At 35.4% G+C, this 26,505-nt stretch overlaps 1 protein-coding gene and 1 non-coding gene across 2 annotated transcripts; both read right to left on the bottom strand.

Annotated features, from left to right (window-relative positions):
* Positions 1-3,482: 3,482 nt before the first annotated feature.
* LOC125584646 lies at positions 3,483-3,589 on the bottom strand. Its single transcript, XR_007321556.1, has one exon. It is a non-coding gene; the product is annotated as a small nucleolar RNA R71 (small nucleolar RNA).
* Positions 3,590-23,096: 19,507 nt separating this feature from the next.
* LOC106402659 (pentatricopeptide repeat-containing protein At3g16010) lies at positions 23,097-25,395 on the bottom strand. The gene is made up of 2 exons (XM_013843435.3): positions 25,134-25,395; positions 23,097-25,028 (listed from the first exon to the last, which is right to left on the bottom strand). Exons 1-2 carry the CDS (start codon positions 25,216-25,218, stop codon positions 23,194-23,196), a joined length of 1,920 nt encoding a protein of 639 aa, XP_013698889.1. The 5' UTR covers positions 25,219-25,395; the 3' UTR covers positions 23,097-23,193.
* Between the last annotated feature and the right edge of the window lie 1,110 nt (positions 25,396-26,505).

The raw sequence follows: 26,505 nt of genomic DNA, 5'->3' as shown, positions 1-26,505 counted from the left end.
TCATTTTTGTATGAATTGTGTGGGCTGGTTTGTTGTGAGATGTAGTTTGTATATATATGTCCAAACCCGCTTCGCATGACTAAGTGGTTTTGCAGGCCAACCCGTGGATCTCTGATGTCTTGAGATTTTACATAGTTTTAAGCATGATTTCCATACTCATTTAGATCATTTACAATGCATTTAGAGTCTAATTAGGTACATAGCATATTCATGTGTAGTATGTTAGGTTTGGAAGAGTTCGAGTTGAAGTTTGGAGAGTTTGATGGGTAAGCATGAAGAAAAGAGGCAAAGGCAAGAAGATGGACCAAGCCGCGGACAACCAGGGTCGGACTGGACCAGGCCGCGGATCGCTCCCGAGAGATCAGCCAAGACGGACAATCCCGCGGACGGAATCTGCGGACAACACTAGTCCGCGGAATCGGACCAGAGAGCTCGAGGTTGGTGTGGTCGGCCGCGGGCGTGTACTGCGGACGAAGGCAGTCCGCGGATTCTCGCCCAAGAGGTCGAGTTTTGATGGGACAGACCGAGGACCACGGCCGCGGGTTGGAGCCGTCTGCGGTCGATGCAAAGACCAGCTCACCCATTTGCTTTTCGGGTCAAACCCGGGTTTGTTGGGTCGACCGGTTCGAGTTTTAAGCTACTACTAGACATTTATCCGCGCGACCGCGCGAATATGATTTTTATTTTTTAGTCTTTTGTTAATACTAAATAGTGCATTTGTAATAATTAGTTGTATTACATTGAGTATTATGTTCATATTAATAATTTATTGTATCACCGATATTTGGTATCAAATAAACAAAGCGAAAAATTATATATAAAGATGCGTATATATTTACATAAGATATATAGAAAACAATTTTGAGAATTTTGAATATGACGAAATAGAGAACTATGAGTTAGTATGATATACAAAATAGGTAGATAAGTTATAACTCTTTTAAGAAATATTATTTATTCAGCTTCTATGGAAATATAACATATAAAAAATCATGACTAAAATTTTTATAAAAAGATAAAAGTATGAATAATATTTATAATATTTACAAATTAATATGGGCTTCAGTTTTTGTTAAAAAGTATAATTATTTGTCTCATTTTGATTTAGGCAAGGCTCATAATTTCAAAAGCACATGTTTATACTAAACGTATAGTAGGTAATATAATTATTGCTTTGGTGTGTTTTGGTTTGCATATATATTTGCTTTCCTGATCTTTTGGTCATGGTTATATTAAACATATTTGACGTAGAAAGATTTAAGGATCACATATCGCAATTAAGTAGTAGTTGTCGATTTTGAAAGATTTTATAGTTATAGTTTGAAATCTAAGCTTGATTGACCCGCAAGTTAAGGAATGATTATGGAAAAATCGATTTATGTGTAATGTATGTTAAATAAATAATATATAATATTTTTGGATCTAATATCGCTTGCAAGTAGGATCATGTTATTTTCAAATAATTTATAAATTAAATTATGAAATTTAAGCTTGATTAATCTGCAATTCTTGATAGTTGTTAAGGAAATATCATTGTGTATAAATTATAATAAACATTAAATAATATAGATGTTTAAAGTGAAAATAGCTAAATGTATTGCTAGTATGAACTTAATAGAAAAACTAATATATATGAAGAACATTGTACATTTGGTGTATACGGAGATATGTGTGTTTATAGATTTCATAAAATTCGATTTGTATGCAAAAATAACTAAATATTTACACCACCTTTGCTCTGTATATAGGTTCCATTAGAAAAAAAGGATGGATAAAGCAATAGAAAAACTATATATAAAAAGGGAACATCTATAATGGAGACGTCGACTTTGAATGCGTGGACGTTTTTTTTCAGTTTAAACTTGATTTAGGACAATATATTTATTAATCAGTAAAACAGAAAGGAAACATAAAAGTTACTTTAATACTTCAATGACATGGAATCGTAAATAACTTTGAAATACAATAACTTTGAAAATTAAAGGTTATTTTTATTTTGTACTTCTCTTTTAATAGATTAGATAAATACATTTTAGACCTAATTTTAGATCATATCATGTTTTCTCTTAAAAATACATTGATATTTTGGAGAAAGTTTGAATCTTTAGTAATATAATATTTCTTTCTTTAGTAGTTTGAGTCTATCTCTTCTTTCTTAACATGATTTCTCTTGAATCTATTATGGGTTTAAGGTTAATCATGAAAATTAGTGAGTAGACTCTTTTTGGATTCATGGGTTAGGATGATTAGGATTATTAAGTGATGATCTAGAATGTTTAGAGTAGATTAATATGTTTCCTTGCTTGATTGAGTGATCTTAATGCTAATCTAGAGTTGGCCATTTTAGATTAGAAATCTAGACATTTCATTGCCCGGGAGGTGTTCGATGAAATGTCTGAGCCAACACAACATGCTCTTAGCTTACCCTACCAGAGGCATTTGATGTTAGGGGAGTTTAGAAAGTTGAATGATCTGTTCTTAATGATTGCTTGATTGACACAAACCAAGGAATTTGATGTTTGATCAATGAGAGTAAATGAGCTTTTGTCTTGACAAAGAACTTGCTTAGAATTGTTATCCAGACTTAGGGAATTGTGTTGATTGAATCTTTGCCATTTTAGATTAAATCTTAATCATCTGAAATCAAATTCCTACACCTATGAGTCCTCCCTTATCCATTTGCTTGAAAGTTGCTAGTTAATTGTGTTAGAACTTTGTTAGCTTAATCAAATCACCTCATTACATTGATTGCATTTAGCTTAAGTATGAACATGAATTCTCTTTGAATTGAAACACTTAGAAATGGATTGACATCTAAAATACTACTTTGATTTGAATCTTGGACCCTTGAAAAGTCCATTTCAAATTTGGCGCTGTTACCAATTCTAAGTTGATTTTGACATTGAGATTTGGTGATTGCTTGAGACTAAGTCTTATTTTCTTGTATCTAGTTATTGATTCTCTCTCCTAGGTCTTTTGAATGTTAGGTGCATGAACTTGAGAAGTTGAAGATATTAGAGCTTTTGAAAGGGAGATTGCAAAGAAGAGAAGAGAATAAGAAAGGAAAGCTCATTTGGATAGAGTTTAGCTTGAGATAGACGGGAATCAGCGCCAAGCTAGAGCTATTGGCACCTATGATCAGCCCAATATCCATGGGAGTAGGCTGGGTATCAGGGCACCAGATGTGGAGAACAACAACTTTGAGATCAAATCCATCTTGATCAACATGATAGAGAACAACAAGTATCATGGTCTTGTTTTGGAGGATCCACTTGATCACCTGGATCAATTTGATAAGTACTGTGGCTTGTCAAAAACAAATGGTGTCTCTGAAGATGCCTTCAAGCTGAGATTATTTTCATTCTCTTTTGGGAGACAAGGCTCACACATGGGAGAAGAACCTTCCAATTGACTATATCACCACTTAGAATGAATGCAAGAAAGCCTTCCTCAACAAGTTCTTCTCAACCTCAAGGACTGCCAAGCTTAGGAATGAGATCTCTGGATTTCAACAGAGGAATCTTGAAGGTTTTAGTGAAGCATGGGAAAGGTTCAGAATCTACTGGTCTCAATGCCCACATCATGGTTTCACCAAGGAGAGTATGCTCGGTACCTTCTATAGAGGAGTTTTACCTAAGTTCAGAAGCCAGCTGGATACTGCTAGCAATCGTTTCTTCTTAGGGAGGAATGAAGTAGATGTTGAGGAGCTTGTAGAGAATATGGTTCAGAGTGAGTCAGTCTACAGTGATGACCATGACATGAGCAATAAAGACCGTGGAGGAGATGATCAGAACACAAGGAGAGAGTTGAAGGCTCTACAAGATAAGATGGATTTACTTCTTTCAGATAGAGCCAAACAAGAGAAAGTAAACTTTGTTGGTAACATAAGCAAGAGGAGATAGTTGTGGTTAATGAAGTTGATGGTCTAGAAGGTCAAGAAGAGCTATGTTTCGTTAATGCTAATGGGACATGGTACAAAAAGGAGCCTCACTTTCAATACCAAAACAACTACCAGCAAAAGCCCTTCTACAACAACCAGCAAGGAAGTTACCAAGCTAGCCAAAACTACTCTCAAGGTTTCTCCTCCAAAGGAAATCAGTCTACACAAGGCCAAGCCGGATCTTCTATTTCTGGTCCACAAGAAAGTAGCACTGATGCAATATTGAAACAGATCTTGGAGTCTCAAACTAGAAGTGAGAAGCACATTGGATATGAGTTGAAGAACCTTCACATCAAAGTTGATGGAAGCTACAATGATCTTAACAACAAATTCTTAAACCTTGCCTCTCACTTCAAGGCTTTGGAGAATTAGTTTGCCTCTATGCCTTCAACCTCCAAGTGCCCAATGGGATCTCTACCAGAGAAATCAGAGCAGAATCCCAAAGAGTATTGCAACGTTATCCTCTCTACTACTTCTTCTGAGATTGAGTTGAGTGATCATGAGAAATAGGTGGATCAGACTGAAAGCTTCTTGTATGTAACAGAATCTGTTTCCCAGGCTGCAGCACAGCTTGTGGATAAGACTAAACACAAGGCTATGGAGAGGGTTAAGGCACAAGCTGAACTGAATGTTGCAACAGAGATTCTGAAAAGAGATGAGCACAAGTATGAGAAATAAGTTGAACGAGAGGCTGTGCAGAGGCTAAAAGAAGTTAGGTTGTAAGGAACCACTAAGGTTGAGCAGTCACCTTATGATAAGCTCCCATTTCCACAAAGAGTCCTCACCAAAGCTCAAAAGAAGATGATCTCCAAGTTCAGAAAAGACATGAGTGCTGTAGGAGTCAAGCTTCCAGAGATCTCAAATATGCATGATGCTCATGTCCAAACGATGCTCATCAAGGACATTCTAGCTCACAAAGAAGAAGTAGAAGAGCTCCTAGACATCTCTACTATGCAGCTTGATCCACCAATCACACCAAAGTCCCTTCCCAAACTAAAAACCCAAGGGAAGTTCACCTTGTCTTGCTCCCTTGGTAAGTTCACACTTGATGATGCTCTTGTTGATTCTGGTGCAAGTGTGAATGTGATCTCAATGGAGATGGTGAAGAGTCTTGGGATTGAAAACATGGAGCCAAACACATCCTTACTAATGTTTGGGGACTCCTCTTCTACAACTCCAATTGGTCTCATCAAGGACTTTCCTTTGAAGATTGGAGCTTGCACCATTCCTATTAACCTCACTGTTTTGAAGATGGCAACTGAGAAGAGAGTCTCATTGATCCTTGGCACACCATTTCTCACAACAGTAGGAGCTTGCATTGACTTTGCCAACAAGAAGGTCACACTCCTCAATGTGAACAAAGTTGTCTCCTACCCAATCAAGTCTTCAATGATGAATGTTGAGTATTGTGGAACCATCACTTGTGGAGAACCTTCCATTGAAAAGATCAAGGATGAAATGGTTGTTAGTGGAAAAGAAGATCTTGATGGAGAGTCCTCTAAAGAGATGTGTGATGAGCACTTGGAAAGTGCTACAAAGAAGGAGGTGAGTAGAGCCACAAAGGCTGCTCATGACAAGAAGAAGATGATGAAAGAACCTCACCCTCCACCTCTTGATATGATGCCACACACTCTCACTCTTCACCCAATAAAGTTCAAAGATGGAGCTATTGAGTACAAGATCAAATGCAAGGGAAAGTCTACACCATTCTCAAGTGCAAAGGCCATCATCACTCCACAGCTCCAAGATGATCCAATTAAGCTTCAAGAGCTTCTCTCTCAAGTCCTCACCATCACTTTTGAAAGTGGGAAAGATCCTCCTCTTCACTAGCCAATTGGAAGGAAAGTCAAGCTAGAGACTTAAAACAAGCTCACTTGAGAGGAAGTCTCATGGTATTCTTTGTATATATTTGTATACATCTTTTTCTTGATTTAGTGTGTTTGAATAAGCTTACGGACAAGTTTGGAAGAATTCTCAAAAATTCCCAAAGATCATGTCAAAAATTCCAAGGTGACAACAAGCCATCCCTCCTCATTTCCCTTCTCTCATGACAGCCAACTTCAAGTAATTGCATTCTACCTTTGTAAATACTTAGTTATCATGTTTATGTATTTCCCTTAGATCTCTCCTTTGAGCTTATTCTCACACAAAGGACTGTGAGAACTAAGTTTGGGGGAGAGTCTACTATCTCACATTGTGTTTTGTTTTGTCTACTTTTCATTAAGTCTCATGCATTGCATTGTGAATAATTGTTTGCATGTAAAATCCACAAAAATTGAAAAATTTCAAAAATCACAAAAATAAGCATTTAGTTGCATCATTTGCATCTTTAAGATTGAGTCTAGAAGCATTTAGATTGCATTCATGCATAGGGAGAAACCTTGTAAAGAACACATGTCTAGAACTCAATTTGACATCCTAGGTAAGCATATCAAATAGCTTAAGCATCTCTTAAGAAATCTTGTAAGCTTCGAGCCTTGAAAACTCTTATTGAAACATGTTGCTTGCTTGATGATTGACATTGTTCTTGAAACCAACTCCAAATGAACTAAGGCTTAATGAACTTAATCTCTCTTGCATAAGGCATTTGCATACTTGATCATGAATATTATACACATTTGGGTTATCTTTCTCTCTTTGTACCAATCTTTGTTAACCAAATGGCACTCTCATACCCTTTAACCCTCACCATTCTTTGAAGCCAACATTAATTTGCTTGAGTGAGGCCTTTTATTGATAGCATGCCATGTGCAAAATCTTGAGAGTATTAGGAGCGATAATGAGTTGTTCTTAGGCTAGCTTTAGGACCTCATTTGAGCTAGCCTCTAGGATGGTTGTTGGGTTTGTGAGCTTAAAATTCATTTGATCTTGGGAACTAGAGAGATTGAGTGAGAAAAATGAACCAAAAAGAGTGCTTAAAGTAAAGAAACCCCTAGGGACAAAGAAAGTTAGAAAAGCGAAGCTCAAGAGTATAAATAGAACTCCCTTCCAAATAAAAATAAAAAAAAAGAAAGAGAGAATCAAAGAAACAATAAGTGAGTGGGAAAAAGAAAAGAAAAGGAAAGAGTTGAGCCAAAAAGATCTAAAGTCTAAAATAAAATAAAAAAAGAGAGTCCCTAGTTGGTTTAAATCAAAGGAGAGAAAAGAGTGCTCACTGGGTGAGAGATGAAAGTGAGTGTATTTTGGATTTGAGAATGAAGAAAAAGATGGGTAGAACTTGAAACTACTTAGAAAAATGGTAGAATGATGAGAACAAAGCATTGTATGCATGAATTGCTCATTTTCTTAGATAAATTTTGCATAATGATCTTGCTCCTATTCTTGAGTGTGAGTCACTACAAATAATGCATTTGAAACTCATTTTTCTTCACATTAGACCATCTTCTCTCACCAAACCAAATGATTGAGATCAAATATCCATTTGCAAGAATTCACCTTGTGTGTGTGTGTGAATAAATGTGAGGGTTGGCTAAGGAACTTGTTGGTTGAATGACAATGCAACTTGTGTAAAGATAAAAGAGTCATGATAGGCCTTGAGAAGGTAGAGTGTACAAAGAGGGCTGCTCATGCTATTTGCTATATTTTCCTTGGGATGTTAGGTTGAAGGCTAGAAAGTGTTTTTTTGGTAATGAGTTCCCATTGTGAAACATCTCTCCCTTTAGCTCTTGAAATTTTACTTGTGGACAAGCAAATGACAAGTTTGGGGGAGTTGATGTCTTGAGATTTTACATAGTTTTAAGCATGATTTTCATACTCATTTAGATCATTTAAGATGCATTTAGAGTCTAATTAGGTACATAGCATATGCATGTGTAGTATGTTAGGTTTGGAAGAGCTCGAGTTGAAGTTTGGAGAGTTTGATGGGTAAGCATGAAGAAAAGGGGCAAAGGCAAGAAGATGGACCAAGCCGCGGACAACCAGGTCGGACTGGACCAGGCCGCGGAGTCGCTCCCGAGAGATCAGCCGAGACAGACCATCCCGCGGATGGAATCCGCGGACAACACCAGTACGCGGAATCGGACCAGAGAGCTCGAGGTTGGTGTGGTCGGCCGCGGGCGTGTACTGCGGACGAAGGAAGTCCGCGGATTCTCGCCCGAGAGGTCGAGTTTTGATGGGACAGACCGCGGACCACGGCTGCGGGTTGGAGCCGTCTGCGGTCGATGCCAAGACCAGCTTACCCATTTGCCTTTCGGGTCAAACCCGGGTTTGTCGGGTCGACCCGGTTCGAGTTTTAAGCTATTATAAATACATTTTAGACCTAATTTTAGATCATATCTTGTTTTCTCTTAAAAATACATTGATATTTTGGAGAAAGTTTGAATCTTTAGTAATATAATCTTTCTTTCTTGAGTAATTTGAGTCTATCTCATCTTCTTAACATGATTTCTCTTGAATCTATTATGGGTTTTAGGTTAATCATGAATATTAGTGAGTAGACTCTTTTTGGATTCATGGGTTAGGATGATTAGGATTATTAAGTGATGATCTAGAATGTTTAGAGTAGATTAATATGTTTCCTTGCTTGATTGAGTGATCTTAATGCTAATCTAGAGTTGGCCATTTTAGATTAGAAATCTAGACATTTCATTGCCCGGAAGGTGTTCGATGAAATGTCTGAGCCAACTCAACATGCTCTTAGCTTACCCTACCAAAGGCATTTGATGTTAGGGGAGTTTAGAAAGTTGAATGATATGTTCTTAATGATTGTTTGATTGACACAAACCAAAGGAATTTGATATTTGATTAATGAGAGTAAATGAGCTTTTGTCTTGACAAAGAACTTGCTTAGAATTGTTATCTAGACTTAGGGAATTGTGTTGATTGAATCTTTGCCATTTTAGATTAAATCTTAGTCATCTGAAATCAAATTCCTACACCCATGACTCATGTCTTATCCATTTGCTTGAAAGTTGCTAGTTAATTGTGTTAGAACTTTGTTAGCTTAATCAAATCACCTCATTACATTGATTGCATTTAGCTTAAGTATGAACCTTAATTCTCTTTGAATTGAAACACTTAAAAATGGATTGACATTTAAAATACTACTTTGATTTGAGTCTTGGACCTTGAAAAATCCATATCAATCTCCACTTTCTAACATTAGACATATGATATGTGATTTCCATGGTATGAATGTCATTTTATAACGAGACTTAAAAAAAAAATCATAGAATTTTCTGTACATAATATGTATTATATTATAAATTGTTTATTTAAAAAAGAAACGATAAAAATTATGGAAAAACGAAAGAGCATAAACAAATATATTTTATATAGTTTTATCTTTTAAATTATTTATATACAATATGTTTGTTTTAGTTATCATCCCAACACTTATGTCGAAGAATTAACTAAATTAAGATTAACTAATATATAATTGAGATACAAAAAACAAAAATCAGCCTAATATATCAATTGATACAAAGCAAGTAGAAGACTCACCTCTTTTTGTTTGTTGCAACTAAAAGAAACATAAACATAATCTATCGTTCTAAGCAACGAATCAGCTTCATTTATCATCCCAGCCTTCGCCATCCCTGACATAAGCTCGTCGTAAGCATAGGACATCAGGACCGCTTCCTTGGTTCTTCATCTCATTGAAGAGATCTACAACTTCACTTAGCTTCCCAAATTTCCCAAAATGTTTGATCATCAGCGCGTATATATAGGGCATGTTTGTTTCTCCATCTGGATGGGCCATCTAGATGAAGATGAGAGTTTTGTTTGTTTAGGCACTAAAAGTGCAACTCATTCAGATGGATCATCTAGATGAAGATGAGAGTTTTGTATCTCAATTTGACATCCTAGGTAAGCATATCAAATAGCTTAAGCATCTCTTAAGAAATCTTGTAAGCTTCGAGCCTTGAAAACTCTTATTGAAACATGTTGCTTGCTTGATGATTGACATTGTTCTTGAAACCAACTCCAAATGAACTAAGGCTTAATGAACTTAATCTCTCTTGCATAAGGCATTTGCATACTTGATCATGAATATTATACACATTTGGGTTATCTTTCTCTCTTTGTACCAATCTTTGTTAACCAAATGGCACTCTCATACCCTTTAACCCTCACCATTCTTTGAAGCCAACATTAATTTGCTTGAGTGAGGCCTTTTATTGATAGCATGCCATGTGCAAAATCTTGAGAGTATTAGGAGCGATAATGAGTTGTTCTTAGGCTAGCTTTAGGACCTCATTTGAGCTAGCCTCTAGGATGGTTGTTGGGTTTGTGAGCTTAAAATTCATTTGATCTTGGGAACTAGAGAGATTGAGTGAGAAAAATGAACCAAAAAGAGTGCTTAAAGTAAAGAAACCCCTAGGGACAAAGAAAGTTAGAAAAGCGAAGCTCAAGAGTATAAATAGAACTCCCTTCCAAATAAAAATAAAAAAAAAAGAAAGAGAGAATCAAAGAAACAATAAGTGAGTGGGGAAAAAAAAAAGAAAAGGAAAGAGTTGAGCCAAAAAGATCTAAAGTCTAAAATTAAATAAAAAAAGAGAGTCCCTAGTTGGTTTAAATCAAAGGAGAGAAAAGAGTGCTCACTTGGTGAGAGATGAAAGTGAGTGTATTTTGGATTTGAGAATGAAGAAAAAGATGGGTAGAACTTGAAACTACTTAGAAAAATGGTAGAATGATGAGAACAAAGCATTGTATGCATGAATTGCTCATTTTCTTAGATAAATTTTGCATAATGATCTTGCTCCTATTCTTGAGTGTGAGTCACTACAAATAATGCATTTGAAACTCATTTTTCTTCACATTAGACCATTTTCTCTCACCAAACCAAATGATTGAGATCAAATATCCATTTGCAAGAATTCACCTTGTGTGTGTGTGTGAATAAATGTGAGGGTTGGCTAAGGAACTTGTTGGTTGAATGACAATGCAACTTGTGTAAAGATAAAAGAGTCATGATAGGCCTTGAGAAGGTAGAGTGTACTAAGAGGGCTGCTCATGCTATTTTCTATATTTTCCTTGGGATGTTAGGTTGAAGGCTAGAAAGTGTTTTTTTGGTTATGAGTTCCCATTTTGAAACATCTCTCCCTTTAGCTCTTGAAATTTTACTTGTGGACAAGCAAATGACAAGTTTGGGGGAGTTGATGTCTTGAGATTTTACATAGTTTTAAGCATGATTTTCATACTCATTTAGATCATTTAAGATGCATTTAGAGTCTAATTAGGTACATAGCATATGCATGTGTAGTATGTTAGGTTTGGAAGAGCTCGAGTTGAAGTTTGGAGAGTTTGATGGGTAAGCATGAAGAAAAGGGGCAAAGGCAAGAAGATGGACCAAGCCGCGGACAACCAGGTCGGACTGGACCAGGCCGCGGAGTCGCTCCCGAGAGATCAGCCGAGACAGACCATCCCGCGGATGGAATCCGCGGACAACACCAGTACGCGGAATCGGACCAGAGAGCTCGAGGTTGGTGTGGTCGGCCGCGGGCGTGTACTGCGGACGAAGGAAGTCCGCGGATTCTCGCCCGAGAGGTCGAGTTTTGATGGGACAGACCGCGGACCACGGCTGCGGGTTGGAGCCGTCTGCGGTCGATGCCAAGACCAGCTTACCCATTTGCCTTTCGGGTCAAACCCGGGTTTGTCGGGTCGACCCGGTTCGAGTTTTAAGCTATTATAAATACATTTTAGACCTAATTTTAGATCATATCTTGTTTTCTCTTAAAAATACATTGATATTTTGGAGAAAGTTTGAATCTTTAGTAATATAATCTTTCTTTCTTGAGTAATTTGAGTCTATCTCATCTTCTTAACATGATTTCTCTTGAATCTATTATGGGTTTTAGGTTAATCATGAATATTAGTGAGTAGACTCTTTTTGGATTCATGGGTTAGGATGATTAGGATTATTAAGTGATGATCTAGAATGTTTAGAGTAGATTAATATGTTTCCTTGCTTGATTGAGTGATCTTAATGCTAATCTAGAGTTGGCCATTTTAGATTAGAAATCTAGACATTTCATTGCCCGGAAGGTGTTCGATGAAATGTCTGAGCCAACTCAACATGCTCTTAGCTTACCCTACCAAAGGCATTTGATGTTAGGGGAGTTTAGAAAGTTGAATGATATGTTCTTAATGATTGTTTGATTGACACAAACCAAAGGAATTTGATATTTGATTAATGAGAGTAAATGAGCTTTTGTCTTGACAAAGAACTTGCTTAGAATTGTTATCTAGACTTAGGGAATTGTGTTGATTGAATCTTTGCCATTTTAGATTAAATCTTAGTCATCTGAAATCAAATTCCTACACCCATGACTCATGTCTTATCCATTTGCTTGAAAGTTGCTAGTTAATTGTGTTAGAACTTTGTTAGCTTAATCAAATCACCTCATTACATTGATTGCATTTAGCTTAAGTATGAACCTTAATTCTCTTTGAATTGAAACACTTAAAAATGGATTGACATTTAAAATACTACTTTGATTTGAGTCTTGGACCTTGAAAAATCCATATCAATCTCCACTTTCTAACATTAGACATATGATATGTGATTTCCATGGTATGAATGTCATTTTATAACGAGACTTAAAAAAAAAAATCATAGAATTTTCTGTACATAATATGTATTATATTATAAATTGTTTATTTAAAAACGAAACGATAAAAATTATGGAAAAACGAAAGAGCATAAACAAATATATTTTATATAGTTTTATCTTTTAAATTATTTATATACAATATGTTTGTTTTAGTTATCATCCCAACACTTATGTCGAAGAATTAACTAAATTAAGATTAACTAATATATAATTGAGATACAAAAAACAAAAATCAGCCTAATATATCAATTGATACAAAGCAAGTAGAAGATTCACCTCTTTTTGTTTGTTGCAACTAAAAGAAACATAAACATAATCTATCGTTCTAAGCAACGAATCAGCTTCATTTATCATCCCAGCCTTCGCCATCCCTGACATAAGCGCGTCGTAAGCATAGGACATCAGGACCGCTTCCTTGGTTCTTCATCTCATTGAAGAGATCTACAACTTCACTTAGCTTCCCAAATTTCCCAAAATGTTTGATCATCAGCGCGTATATATAGGGCATGTTTGTTTCTCCATCTGGATGGGCCATCTAGATGAAGATGAGAGTTTTGTTTGTTTAGGCACTAAAAGTGCAACTCATTCAGATGGATCATCTAGATGAAGATGAGAGTTTTGTATCTCAATTTGACATCCTAGGTAAGCATATCAAATAGCTTAAGCATCTCTTAAGAAATCTTGTAAGCTTCGAGCCTTGAAAACTCTTATTGAAACATGTTGCTTGCTTGATGATTGACATTGTTCTTGAAACCAACTCCAAATGAACTAAGGCTTAATGAACTTAATCTCTCTTGCATAAGGCATTTGCATACTTGATCATGAATATTATACACATTTGGGTTATCTTTCTCTCTTTGTACCAATCTTTGTTAACCAAATGGCACTCTCATACCCTTTAACCCTCACCATTCTTTGAAGCCAACATTAATTTGCTTGAGTGAGGCCTTTTATTGATAGCATGCCATGTGCAAAATCTTGAGAGTATTAGGAGCGATAATGAGTTGTTCTTAGGCTAGCTTTAGGACCTCATTTGAGCTAGCCTCTAGGATGGTTGTTGGGTTTGTGAGCTTAAAATTCATTTGATCTTGGGAACTAGAGAGATTGAGTGAGAAAAATGAACCAAAAAGAGTGCTTAAAGTAAAGAAACCCCTAGGGACAAAGAAAGTTAGAAAAGCGAAGCTCAAGAGTATAAATAGAACTCCCTTCCAAATAAAAATAAAAAAAAAAGAAAGAGAGAATCAAAGAAACAATAAGTGAGTGGGGAAAAAAAAAAGAAAAGGAAAGAGTTGAGCCAAAAAGATCTAAAGTCTAAAATTAAATAAAAAAAGAGAGTCCCTAGTTGGTTTAAATCAAAGGAGAGAAAAGAGTGCTCACTTGGTGAGAGATGAAAGTGAGTGTATTTTGGATTTGAGAATGAAGAAAAAGATGGGTAGAACTTGAAACTACTTAGAAAAATGGTAGAATGATGAGAACAAAGCATTGTATGCATGAATTGCTCATTTTCTTAGATAAATTTTGCATAATGATCTTGCTCCTATTCTTGAGTGTGAGTCACTACAAATAATGCATTTGAAACTCATTTTTCTTCACATTAGACCATCTTCTCTCACCAAACCAAATGATTGAGATCAAATATCCATTTGCAAGAATTCACCTTGTGTGTGTGTGTGAATAAATGTGAGGGTTGGCTAAGGAACTTGTTGGTTGAATGACAATGCAACTTGTGTAAAGATAAAAGAGTCATGATAGGCCTTGAGAAGGTAGAGTGTACTAAGAGGGCTGCTCATGCTATTTTCTATATTTTCCTTGGGATGTTAGGTTGAAGGCTAGAAAGTGTTTTTTTGGTTATGAGTTCCCATTTTGAAACATCTCTCCCTTTAGCTCTTGAAATTTTACTTGTGGACAAGCAAATGACAAGTTTGGGGGAGTTGATGTCTTGAGATTTTACATAGTTTTAAGCATGATTTTCATACTCATTTAGATCATTTAAGATGCATTTAGAGTCTAATTAGGTACATAGCATATGCATGTGTAGTATGTTAGGTTTGGAAGAGCTCGAGTTGAAGTTTGGAGAGTTTGATGGGTAAGCATGAAGAAAAGGGGCAAAGGCAAGAAGATGGACCAAGCCGCGGACAACCAGGTCGGACTGGACCAGGCCGCGGAGTCGCTCCCGAGAGATCAGCCGAGACAGACCATCCCGCGGATGGAATCCGCGGACAACACCAGTACGCGGAATCGGACCAGAGAGCTCGAGGTTGGTGTGGTCGGCCGCGGGCGTGTACTGCGGACGAAGGAAGTCCGCGGATTCTCGCCCGAGAGGTCGAGTTTTGATGGGACAGACCGCGGACCACGGCTGCGGGTTGGAGCCGTCTGCGGTCGATGCCAAGACCAGCTTACCCATTTGCCTTTCGGGTCAAACCCGGGTTTGTCGGGTCGACCCGGTTCGAGTTTTAAGCTATTATAAATACATTTTAGACCTAATTTTAGATCATATCTTGTTTTCTCTTAAAAATACATTGATATTTTGGAGAAAGTTTGAATCTTTAGTAATATAATCTTTCTTTCTTGAGTAATTTGAGTCTATCTCATCTTCTTAACATGATTTCTCTTGAATCTATTATGGGTTTTAGGTTAATCATGAATATTAGTGAGTAGACTCTTTTTGGATTCATGGGTTAGGATGATTAGGATTATTAAGTGATGATCTAGAATGTTTAGAGTAGATTAATATGTTTCCTTGCTTGATTGAGTGATCTTAATGCTAATCTAGAGTTGGCCATTTTAGATTAGAAATCTAGACATTTCATTGCCCGGAAGGTGTTCGATGAAATGTCTGAGCCAACTCAACATGCTCTTAGCTTACCCTACCAAAGGCATTTGATGTTAGGGGAGTTTAGAAAGTTGAATGATATGTTCTTAATGATTGTTTGATTGACACAAACCAAAGGAATTTGATATTTGATTAATGAGAGTAAATGAGCTTTTGTCTTGACAAAGAACTTGCTTAGAATTGTTATCTAGACTTAGGGAATTGTGTTGATTGAATCTTTGCCATTTTAGATTAAATCTTAGTCATCTGAAATCAAATTCCTACACCCATGACTCATGTCTTATCCATTTGCTTGAAAGTTGCTAGTTAATTGTGTTAGAACTTTGTTAGCTTAATCAAATCACCTCATTACATTGATTGCATTTAGCTTAAGTATGAACCTTAATTCTCTTTGAATTGAAACACTTAAAAATGGATTGACATTTAAAATACTACTTTGATTTGAGTCTTGGACCTTGAAAAATCCATATCAATCTCCACTTTCTAACATTAGACATATGATATGTGATTTCCATGGTATGAATGTCATTTTATAACGAGACTTAAAAAAAAAAATCATAGAATTTTCTGTACATAATATGTATTATATTATAAATTGTTTATTTAAAAACGAAACGATAAAAATTATGGAAAAACGAAAGAGCATAAACAAATATATTTTATATAGTTTTATCTTTTAAATTATTTATATACAATATGTTTGTTTTAGTTATCATCCCAACACTTATGTCGAAGAATTAACTAAATTAAGATTAACTAATATATAATTGAGATACAAAAAACAAAAATCAGCCTAATATATCAATTGATACAAAGCAAGTAGAAGATTCACCTCTTTTTGTTTGTTGCAACTAAAAGAAACATAAACATAATCTATCGTTCTAAGCAACGAATCAGCTTCATTTATCATCCCAGCCTTCGCCATCCCTGACATAAGCGCGTCGTAAGCATAGGACATCAGGACCGCTTCCTTGGTTCTTCATCTCATTGAAGAGATCTACAACTTCACTTAGCTTCCCAAATTTCCCAAAATGTTTGATCATCAGCGCGTATATATAGGGCATGTTTGTTTCTCCATCTGGATGGGCCATCTAGATGAAGATGAGAGTTTTGTTTGTTTAGGCACTAAAAGTGCAACTCATTCAGATGGATCATCCGGATGACTTTTGGAAATTTAGGCTTAATTTTAAAGTCCATTCAGCTGAACCAATTTGGATCATTTGAATGGAGATGGTTCATTCAAAATGGTATAATGTCTATTATACCCCTAATGTAATTCACAAATTACAAACCTAAACATAATATCATTTTTGTCACAAACGAAAACTGACAAAACTACAAAAACACTTTTTCCCTTGCTAAAAACTACTTTTTCACTTCAAAACCCCAAAACGCATTTTCTCGCTAAAATTGCAAAAAAATGTTTTCCAGTCAAAATTGCAAAAACGTGTTTTTCCGCAAAAACCGAAAACATGTTTTCATGCCAAAATCACAAAAAAAAATGTTTTCACGCCAACACCCTAAAATACATTTTTCTGTCAAAACATAAAAAAACACGTTTTCCCGCCAAAGCCGCAAACCGTGTTTTTCCGCCAAAATTGCAAAAACGTGTTTTCCCGCCAAAACCAAAAAACGTGTTTTCTCGCCAAAACCGAAAATTTGTATTTTCCCGCCAAAACCGAAAAATCTCGTTTTCCCGCGAAAACCGTAAAAATGTGTTCCCGCCAAAAATGTGTTTTCCCGCCAAAACCGCAAAACGCGTTTTCCCGTCAAAACCGCAAAAACGCGTTTTCCCGCCAAAACCGTAAAAACGCGTTTTCTCGCCAAAACTGCAAAAACGCGTTTTCTCGCCAAAACCGCAAAAACGCGTTTTCCCGCCAAAACCGTAAAAACACGTTTTCCCGCAAAAACGCGTTTTCCCGCAAAAACGCGTTTTCCCGCCAAAACCAAAAACGCGTTTTCCTGCCAAAACTGCAAAAACACGTTTTCCCGCCAAAACCGCAAAAGCATGTTTTCCCGCCAAAATCGCAAAAATGTGTTTTCCTCCAAATGCGTTTTCCCGCCAAAAACGTGTTTTCCCTACAAAATCGCAAAAAATGCGTTTTCCCGCCAAAATCGCAAAAACGTGGTTCCCTCCAAAACCGCAAAAACATGTTTTCTCGCCAAAATTGATATCAAATATATGATTAAATCAAAACATGGGTATATATGTAATTTGGTTATTAAACTCATTTGAATGATTCATCTAAATGGAGAAACAAAAATAAAATTCATTCAAATGGTTCATTCAAATGACTCATCCAAATGGAGAAACAAACATGATCAAAAATTTGAATGGATCATTTAGATGGAGCACATAAATGGATCAGCTGAATGGATTCATCTAAATGAAGAAACAAACAGGGCCATACTCTATAACGTACATTCCCAAAATTTTCTTTTAGTTTCTTAAACAACTCATTCCCTGCTTCGTATCTTTTTGCCTTTGCAAGAGCGTTTATAAGGCTGCAATACTCTGCAAGACTAGGTGGAAACCTTTCTCATCCATCACCACTAGATTGGTAACTAAATGAAACTTGTTTTTTAGAATAAGATTAAAATATTCTTTGATCCAAATATATATCACTCCTGGATGCGATCCCGATTGTAATATCCATGGATCTCGTCATCAATTACACAGGCGGAATCGAACTTTTCATTTATAAATCCACCTGATATTCTCTGAATGATTAAAAAGAAATTATGTGTGATTCAAAATATTTTAAAACAAATTCAAATTATAAATTACCACATTCATTTTTTTTGTTTTACATTTTCCTCCTTTATAACGGAATTATTCCGTAAGCACAATACCACTAGGGTTCAACATTCATATAACCTAAACATGTTAGGAAACGATTTTTACATCCATATATACTAGTTGGAAACATGACTGAAGTTATTGATATATCTTTAATAGACTTTATGCGATTTGTGAGAATGACACATGCGAATCACATAATTACTATTTTTTAAGAATGATCATTTTGTTTTATCAAAAAATTATAAGTAACATCCCAATTTTTTGAACTTTCAAGTTTAAACTCTGTTTGAACCTAAACGAGTAAGCATAAATGGATCAATGTTAATGAAGGTTTTTTTTTTTAATTGAAATGGTTAATGCAGGTTTTCTCTATAAATATTGATTTTGTTATCTCTAATCTATGAAATATTCATAGATTAATATATATTCCTATACTTTTATTAATATATCAATGTATCCATAACATAGTCGATATATAATTAGTGAATTACGTTAAAAGTTGATTCTCTTGCATCTATTATACAATGAACCTGACCAACAACTCTAATTTCCAGCTTTTAAAATAATCAGTTTAGACGGTAAATCAGTGAAACGTTTTAAAAAAAAAATGTTTGAAAAAAAAATTAACCTGGATGACGCCTACTCGTTCATCTATTCTACACATGAGTCATCTACGAGCCGTTTAATTACCACCTAACGATTTTTTAACATTGCTATTTGAAATTTGCTATTTTCAAATGATACTGCTTCCCCATTCCAAAACAAACCAGTAAATAATTTATAACATTTCTAGGATACTAAAGATATATGTTATCATTTATCATATCTTTAAGATTTTGATTGTAATGTCCATATATTACGGGATCTGTGACAAAGGGAATGGAGCTTCCTATCATATTTTAAAATACTTCTGCATGATCTAAAATTGAAACTCGAAAAAGATGCCAAATGTTTTTTGATATATATAAAAAACACATGGTACACTATTACAAACATCTTGTCAAACCAAACAGAAAAGGAAATATATAGTATTATTTTTGAACAACCACGTTTTAAGGTTCTCGCGTATAACGTGGAAGATTATTGTAATATATATAGGATACTTTTGAGTAGGAAAATCTGATAATCTGCCGACTATATATGAAGGCAGTCATGCATAATTTAGACATAATACTTACTGAAAACACAAAAATATAAACTCTGTCTACTGTGGATATCGAGAGAGAGTTAATATAAATGGCGATATCCCATGTCTGGCCTTTGCTTCTTCCTCTCCTTGTATCCCTCTTTTTCTTACCTGCTGCTTTGAACGCAGCCAGATTCTCAAAATGTGATCGTAAGTAGCAGTTGATGTTATAATTCATTTTGTAATTTTTGATAGAAGAAGATAAATAAAGTTATCTTGTTTCGTGAACTTCAAAAAAAAAAAAATTGTAGAGCGTTTTTTATTGTAATTGTAGTAAGATGTTGGTATCATTTTTTGTTCCTTTTCTAACCCGTCGTAGCTATCCCATTGCTGCAAGCGGTGTACTTTTCTCCCCAGACGATGACTGGATTAAGAGTAGCACTAATGCAAACATTACGCTATCCGCTCAGACATGTAAATAATTCAATTTCTGGTTTTCATAATTATATTTTTTTTTTCTTGATGATTTTCAAGTTAACTCTTCCAGTATTTTTTTTTTCTTGGTGTGAACAGACACAAACATCTCTGATGGAGCAACTGTAACATTCAGCATTTGGGGCTATATCTCAGCAGATAGACTCCTTATGTGATCTAGTGGCGTGCCCTGTTGCACCTGGCCCCATTGGGTTTACTTTACCTAACGTATTCACTGAGGAAGAACTAAACAGAGTAGTAAGTTTTTCTTTACATCAACAACTAGTCTGAGACTAATTCTATAATCGCTGCATTTCAGATCTCCATTTTATTGGGTTTTCTAGTGACCTAACGAGGCCCCTTTTTTTTTAAATACTTCCAGAAGAGATATTATAATTATTTGGCTACACTAAAGATAACGGCGGAGCACCAGAAAGACCCAATTATGTGCATCGAATTCGATTGTTTTGTTACAGCTGAAACGTTCCCTGCTTAGGGAAGTTACTGAGTGAAACGGTCCCCTCATGTATGCATGGTTATCCTAATGTTTTGTATCCTTTTTACCTTTATGTGTAGTCCAACAAATAAAAATAAGCGTGTTAATAAACACACTTAACCTATTTCAATTTGTCTATGTACGTGATCTTGTTTTCAAGCACCTTAAATTATAAAAATAGACTGTTTAAGTCTATGCAATTTGTGAAAGAAATGAAATAAAATAGTAGCCTTTTTCATGTTATAACAGAGACGAAACATCTTTTACATGATCCACATTGCCTACAGCGTCAAGTATTGATGAATATACACAAAGCCTTTATCTTGCATCTCTCCCATCATTCTTGCAGCCTCCTCAAACATTCCAGCATGTGCAAAACATCCAAGTAGAGTACTATAAGTGAAACCATCAGGCTAAACACCAGAACCCGTCACGGCTTCAAACATTTCTATAGCTCTTTTTGGCGCACCTGTTCTAGCAAATCCATTAAGGATGATGTTATGCGAATATACATCCGGGCTGCAACCGTTCTCTTCTTCTAAGTAAACAACGAATGAGCTTCATTTATTATACCAGCGTTCACCATTCCTGACCTAAGCGCGTTGTAAGTATAAACATGAGGACCACTTCCTTGATTCTTCATCTCATTGAAGAGATTTGCAGCTTCGCTTAGCTTCTCGCATTTCCCAAAATGTTTGATCATCACAGCATACACTCGAGAACTTACATTACCGAAATTCTCTTTTTAGTTCCTTAAACAACTCGTTCACTGCTTCGTATCTTCTCACCTTTTCAAGAGCGTTTATAATACGCTGCAGTACAAGGTGGAAAACCTTTCTCATCCATCTCCTCAAGAAGAGCTTTCTTCACTCAATTGGTTTTACAATAGTCTAGTTTAATCACGTAATCTTTTCAGTTTTTTCTTTTACAAATCTTTCATTAACTTTTTTAACCGGATGTTTTACCCACTCATGCGAGCATAATCATGTTACAAATATTATTATTAACTTTATTATTAAATTATAAAAAATTTCATTTTTAACCTAATTATTGTTTACACATCTTTTTATTTCTTAATTGTACTTTTAAAAATTTGGATAATAATTGAATATATGTAGGAATTATCATTTAAATATATATATATATATATATATATATATTAGGTTTTTTCAATTATATATATAAATTCATAAAAAAATATCTAATAAAATTTAATTATTATTATTCATTAAGGGTATAAAAGATATTAATCGCTTTAACTTTTTAACGTAAGAACTCGAATGAGAAAAATTATTTTGCAAATAATAGTATATATATTATTTTTTCATTAGTTAAATTTTTAATGTATTATCTCTTTTTATATTTATTATTTATATTTATTATTTTTAATAATTAAAATGCTTTAATTATTTATTGAATGTTAATTTAATCTAATGGTTTTCTAACAACTACACAAAATACAATTTTATAATCCACCAATTGTTGCATGCATGTAACCACGAGGAAACATTGAAGGAAATATATATATATATATATATATATATATATAAAAAAAAATATATTTTTTGGTCAAATATATATACTATAGTTTAACAAAAATAATTTAAGGTCCTTGCGTATAACGTAGGAGATTATTGTAATGTAGGGATGTCATTTTGAGTCGAAAAATCAAATAATCCATCGACTATAAGATAGAGGCAGGCATGTAGTCATAGACACAAACACAAAAATATAAAGTCTATCTAGTGAGGATCGAAAGCTAATTCAAATATGGCGATATCACACGCCCAGCCTTTGCTTCTTCCTCTCCTTGTATCACTCCTTTTCTTGCCTGCTGCTTTGGGCCAACCCCGTCATCTCAGACCCTGCAATAGAAGTAGTAAGATGTTATCATTTTGGTTAATGTTAATTTTTTTTTCGTTTTTGATAAGAAAGGCAAATGTTAGCATTTTTTTTCTCCTTTTGGTAGAAACTCTGAACTCTCGCGTTGTTGTTTCGACTGTGATGATCGGCCCACACCCAGTTAAGCGTAGCGCTAATTCAAACTTTACGATACCGGATCTACAAGTAAATAATTCCTTTTTGTTTTTTTTTTATATTGTTTTCAAGTTAACTATTGTTTTCTTGAAAAAAAAAAAAAACTATTGTTTTCTTGATAAAAGAAGTATTGGTATGAACAGACATAGACATCCCTGATGGATCAACTGTAGAACTGCGCTTTTGGATACCTTCACCTCCTAGGCAAAAGTTACCACCTGCCTTAATTAAAAACTACACCATCTGTGATCTAGTGGCGTGCCCTATTGGACCTGGCCCCTTTGAATTTGCTCTTTACCTAACGCATTCAATATGAAAGTACTAAACAGGTAAGTTTTTCTTTACAATATAATCGTTGCATTTCAGATCTCCATTTTGTTGGGTTTTCTAATGTCCTAACAAGACCGCTATTTTTTCTTATTGAAATACTTTAGATGTTATATAACGTTACACTAAGCATCAAAGCGGAGCAAGAGACAATGACGTGCGTCTGGTTCCATTGTGTGTTTTACGGTCGTCCGCCTTTGCTTACGTAAGCGACCGGGTGAAACTATGTTCCAAGTCTTTATCAGTCTGATCTACTCTTATGTTCATTGTAGTCATTATGTTTGTATCCTTTTTACCTTTATGTGTCGTCCAACAAATAAAAAAAGAACGTGTTGATAAACACACTTGACCGATTTCGATTTGTCTTATGTGTTTGTAAGCTGGTTTTTCGAACAACTTAAACTTCAAAAAGAAGTTATTGTTGTGTTTTCCATATTGTAACGTATGCTGATATTAAATGTAAGTAGATTTGGTGCATTTTCCATACCTTCCATCATCTGAGAAAAAGTTCCAAAAGCTTTTCTTTTTCTATTTGACTGAAAGGAAAATAGTCAAAATACTGTGGGAGTACAAAATAGTAACACATTCACTTCTTACGAAGACTAAACATCTTGTACATGATCCACATTGCCCACAGCGTCAAGTATTGATGAGTAAGTGATTGCATCATACACAAAGCCTTTATCTTTCATCTCACCCATCATTCTTGCAGCCTCCTCAAACATTCCGGCATGTGCAAAACATCCCAGAAGTGTATTATAAGTAACACCATCAGGCTTCACAACACCAGAACGCTTCATAGCTTCAAACATTTCTATAGCTCGTTTCGGCACACCCGTTCTAGCAAATCCATTGAGTATAATGTTATGCGAATTCACATCGGCGCTGCAACCGTTCTCTTCCATCTTCCTAAGCAACGAATGAGCTTCATTTATCATACCAGCCTTAACCATTCCCGACATAAGCGCGTTGTAAGCATACACATCAGGACCACTCCCTTGGTTCTTCATCTCATTGAACAGATCCACCGCTTCACTTAGCTTCCCGCATTTCCCAAAATGTTTGATCATCACTGCATACACTCTAGAACTCACATTCCCATAATTCTCCTTTAGCTCCTTAAACAGCTCGTTGGCAGCTTCGTATCTTTTCGCCTTCCCAAGAGCGTTAATAAGGCTGCAGTACGCCGCAGGGCAAGGCGGAAAGCCTCTCTCGTCCATCTCCTCAAGCAGCAACAGAGCTTTCTCCACTCTATTGGTCTTGCAATAACCATCTATAAGGATGGAGTAAGTGAACTCGCTAGGGGAAACACCTTCCGCCTTCATCTTATCAAACCAAGAACTCACTTCTGCAACCGGAGCTTTAGACTCAAACAGAGACTTAATAACAGTGTTGTACGAAACAACAGTGGGAGTACATCTCCACCTCCCCATCTCATTGAAGACATTCGTCAACTCCTCAACTCTACCCACTTTGCCTAAAATGTTCATCAGATTGTTTAAAAACACAACATCAGGACTCAATCCGTCTCTAACCATGTTCTTATACAAACCATATGCTTCTTCCACTCTCCCTGCTTTACCAAGCCCCTTTACAAGCTCCGTGTATGTATAAACACTAGGCAAGCAACCTGCTCGTTTCATCTCCTCGAAAAGATCCAAAGCTTTCTCAACTTCACCAACCTTAAAGTACACCCCCAGCAGAGTAGTGTATATCTTCTCCGTTGGCTCCAAACCGTTCTCCCTCATCTCATCAAACAACCTTATAGCAGAATCATTACGACCTAACTTATCATAGGAAGATATAACCGCAGAGTAAGTAACCGTATCTGGATAACAATCACCTTCGTTACACATCTCACTATAAACCTCATGAACTCTCTCGTGCTGTCCTTCTTGGACCAGCATCGTAATCACCGAGTTGTAAGTGCTCGAATTAGGTTTGCACTTGCGTCCTTTCGCCTGATAAAACACTGACAAAGCCTTGCTAACCATCTTAGCTCTCCCTAAGGCCTTCACAAGCTCCGAGAGAATCCCAGGGCTGACGCTAACGTACACGTTACGAACCACTTCTTGTATCGTTCTGTACATCTCACCGTAAAGCCTAGCTTCTTCGAGGCAGCGTATCAATGCCATGTAAGTGGAGGAATCGTGCTGAAAGTTTCTTCTTTTACCAGCCCATTTGAAGAACTGGGTCTTGACGTTGATCTCGACGTCTATCTCGAGGACTGAACGGACTAGACGGTGGTCCACTTTGAGTTTGAGGACCTCTAAGGCTTTCTCGGCGTCGGGTCCCCATTTGAAGATTTTGAGGATTCTTATGAATCTCTCGTCTAGCATCCGTACTGATGGGTCTTTTCTAGAGAGTTTCCACTTCTCTTGTGGGTTCTCTGAGTACTCTGAGTTTGGAAGACTGAACATCTGAACAATCTGGCTTTCTGCGAAACAAATTGTTCTGAGAGTCAAAAACCATTAAAGGTGAAACCTTTTCTACTATAAAATCTAAACTTTCGATGTGTAAGAGGAGGTAGAGTGCAGATAACCTGTTTGTTTAAATCTCTGAGAGAGGTGAGCTAGTGTTGAGACGCTTCGCTTCACGAGAATTGATCGAGACGATATGTACGCCATTTTTATAAAGGGGTTTTAAGTGTAAGGAGTTTCGAAGAGTTGTACTATTCCGGTGGCGAAAGATTCCGGCGTTACAGATCGGTATGTTTGGAGTCGCCGTCGTCGTCGGTGGTTTTAGCAATCAGAGCGGCGGAAAAATAATTAAGAGAGGTTAAGGATCAGACAGCTGAAGAAGACGCACGTGAGCCTCACGGATTTTATACGGTTTTTCGGTTTTCGGATTTTTTTTGGTTTCTTTTGAACCAAACTATTTCGGTTCTGGGTGCTGTTATCTATTCTGAATTGAACCAAAATCTGTTTATATACCGTTTTATTCGGTTAGCTTAGTAAAAAACAAAATTTGTTATGCTCGATTTATTTAGTTGTTACATATTCCTTCCATTTCCAAAAAATGTATGTTTTATAGTTTTCACAAATATTAAAAAATATATATAATTTTAATTATAAATATATTATTTTCTCTGATTATTTTTCATAAGTTTTAATCCTACTATATAAAAGAAGCTAAATCATTGCTTCCTAAGCCTATCCACATGTGCACAAATATTCAGGACCAATCAATATGCCAGGTCATCACGAAGTGGGCTTGCAATTAAAAAAAAAATTCAACAACTCGCACCCCATTAGACCCATCTCCTAGCCCACTCCCGAGCCACTCTCTTATAAGCATAATCCCGTATTCTAAACATCCCGTGTTAAATTTTTTAAAATACTCATATCTTAGAAATAGTTTAGAAAATATATTTATATAAATATTTTTTCTTGAATAATATTTAATTATAATTTTTTGTATCTTTTTTAAATTTTATAATAAAAATATTATTTTCAGATAGCAACAAAATATATATAAGAATTATCTTATTTTTAAATTTTTTTAATAATTTTAATATATTATTTTAGAATCAAATATTTAAAATTAATATAACATATAAATTTTATATGATTAAAATAAAATTCATTTTTAATTATATATAAAATTCATTAAGGGTATTGTTTTAATTAACACATTAGCGAATCAGTTAGAAATTAATAATAAATCAATAACCTATCTAAAAGTCTAAAACCTAATAAAATATGACAAATAAGAAAAACTAACTAAATTTTAATATAAAATAGAAATTTAATAGTATTAAAATAAAATTCATTTTTAATATATATATATATATTAATTAAGGGTATTTTTAAATTAATAAATTAGTGACTTAGCTAAAAATAAATAATAAATCAATAATTTAGCTAAAGCCTAATAAAAACATGACAAATAAGCAAATTTACTAAAATTATGGA

Source organism: Brassica napus, chromosome C3, assembly GCF_020379485.1.
Source record: "Brassica napus cultivar Da-Ae chromosome C3, Da-Ae, whole genome shotgun sequence".
Lineage (NCBI taxonomy): Eukaryota > Viridiplantae > Streptophyta > Magnoliopsida > Brassicales > Brassicaceae > Brassica > Brassica napus.
The sequence above is the reverse complement of the archived record's forward strand: the minus strand, read 5'-3'. Positions and strand labels throughout refer to the sequence as shown.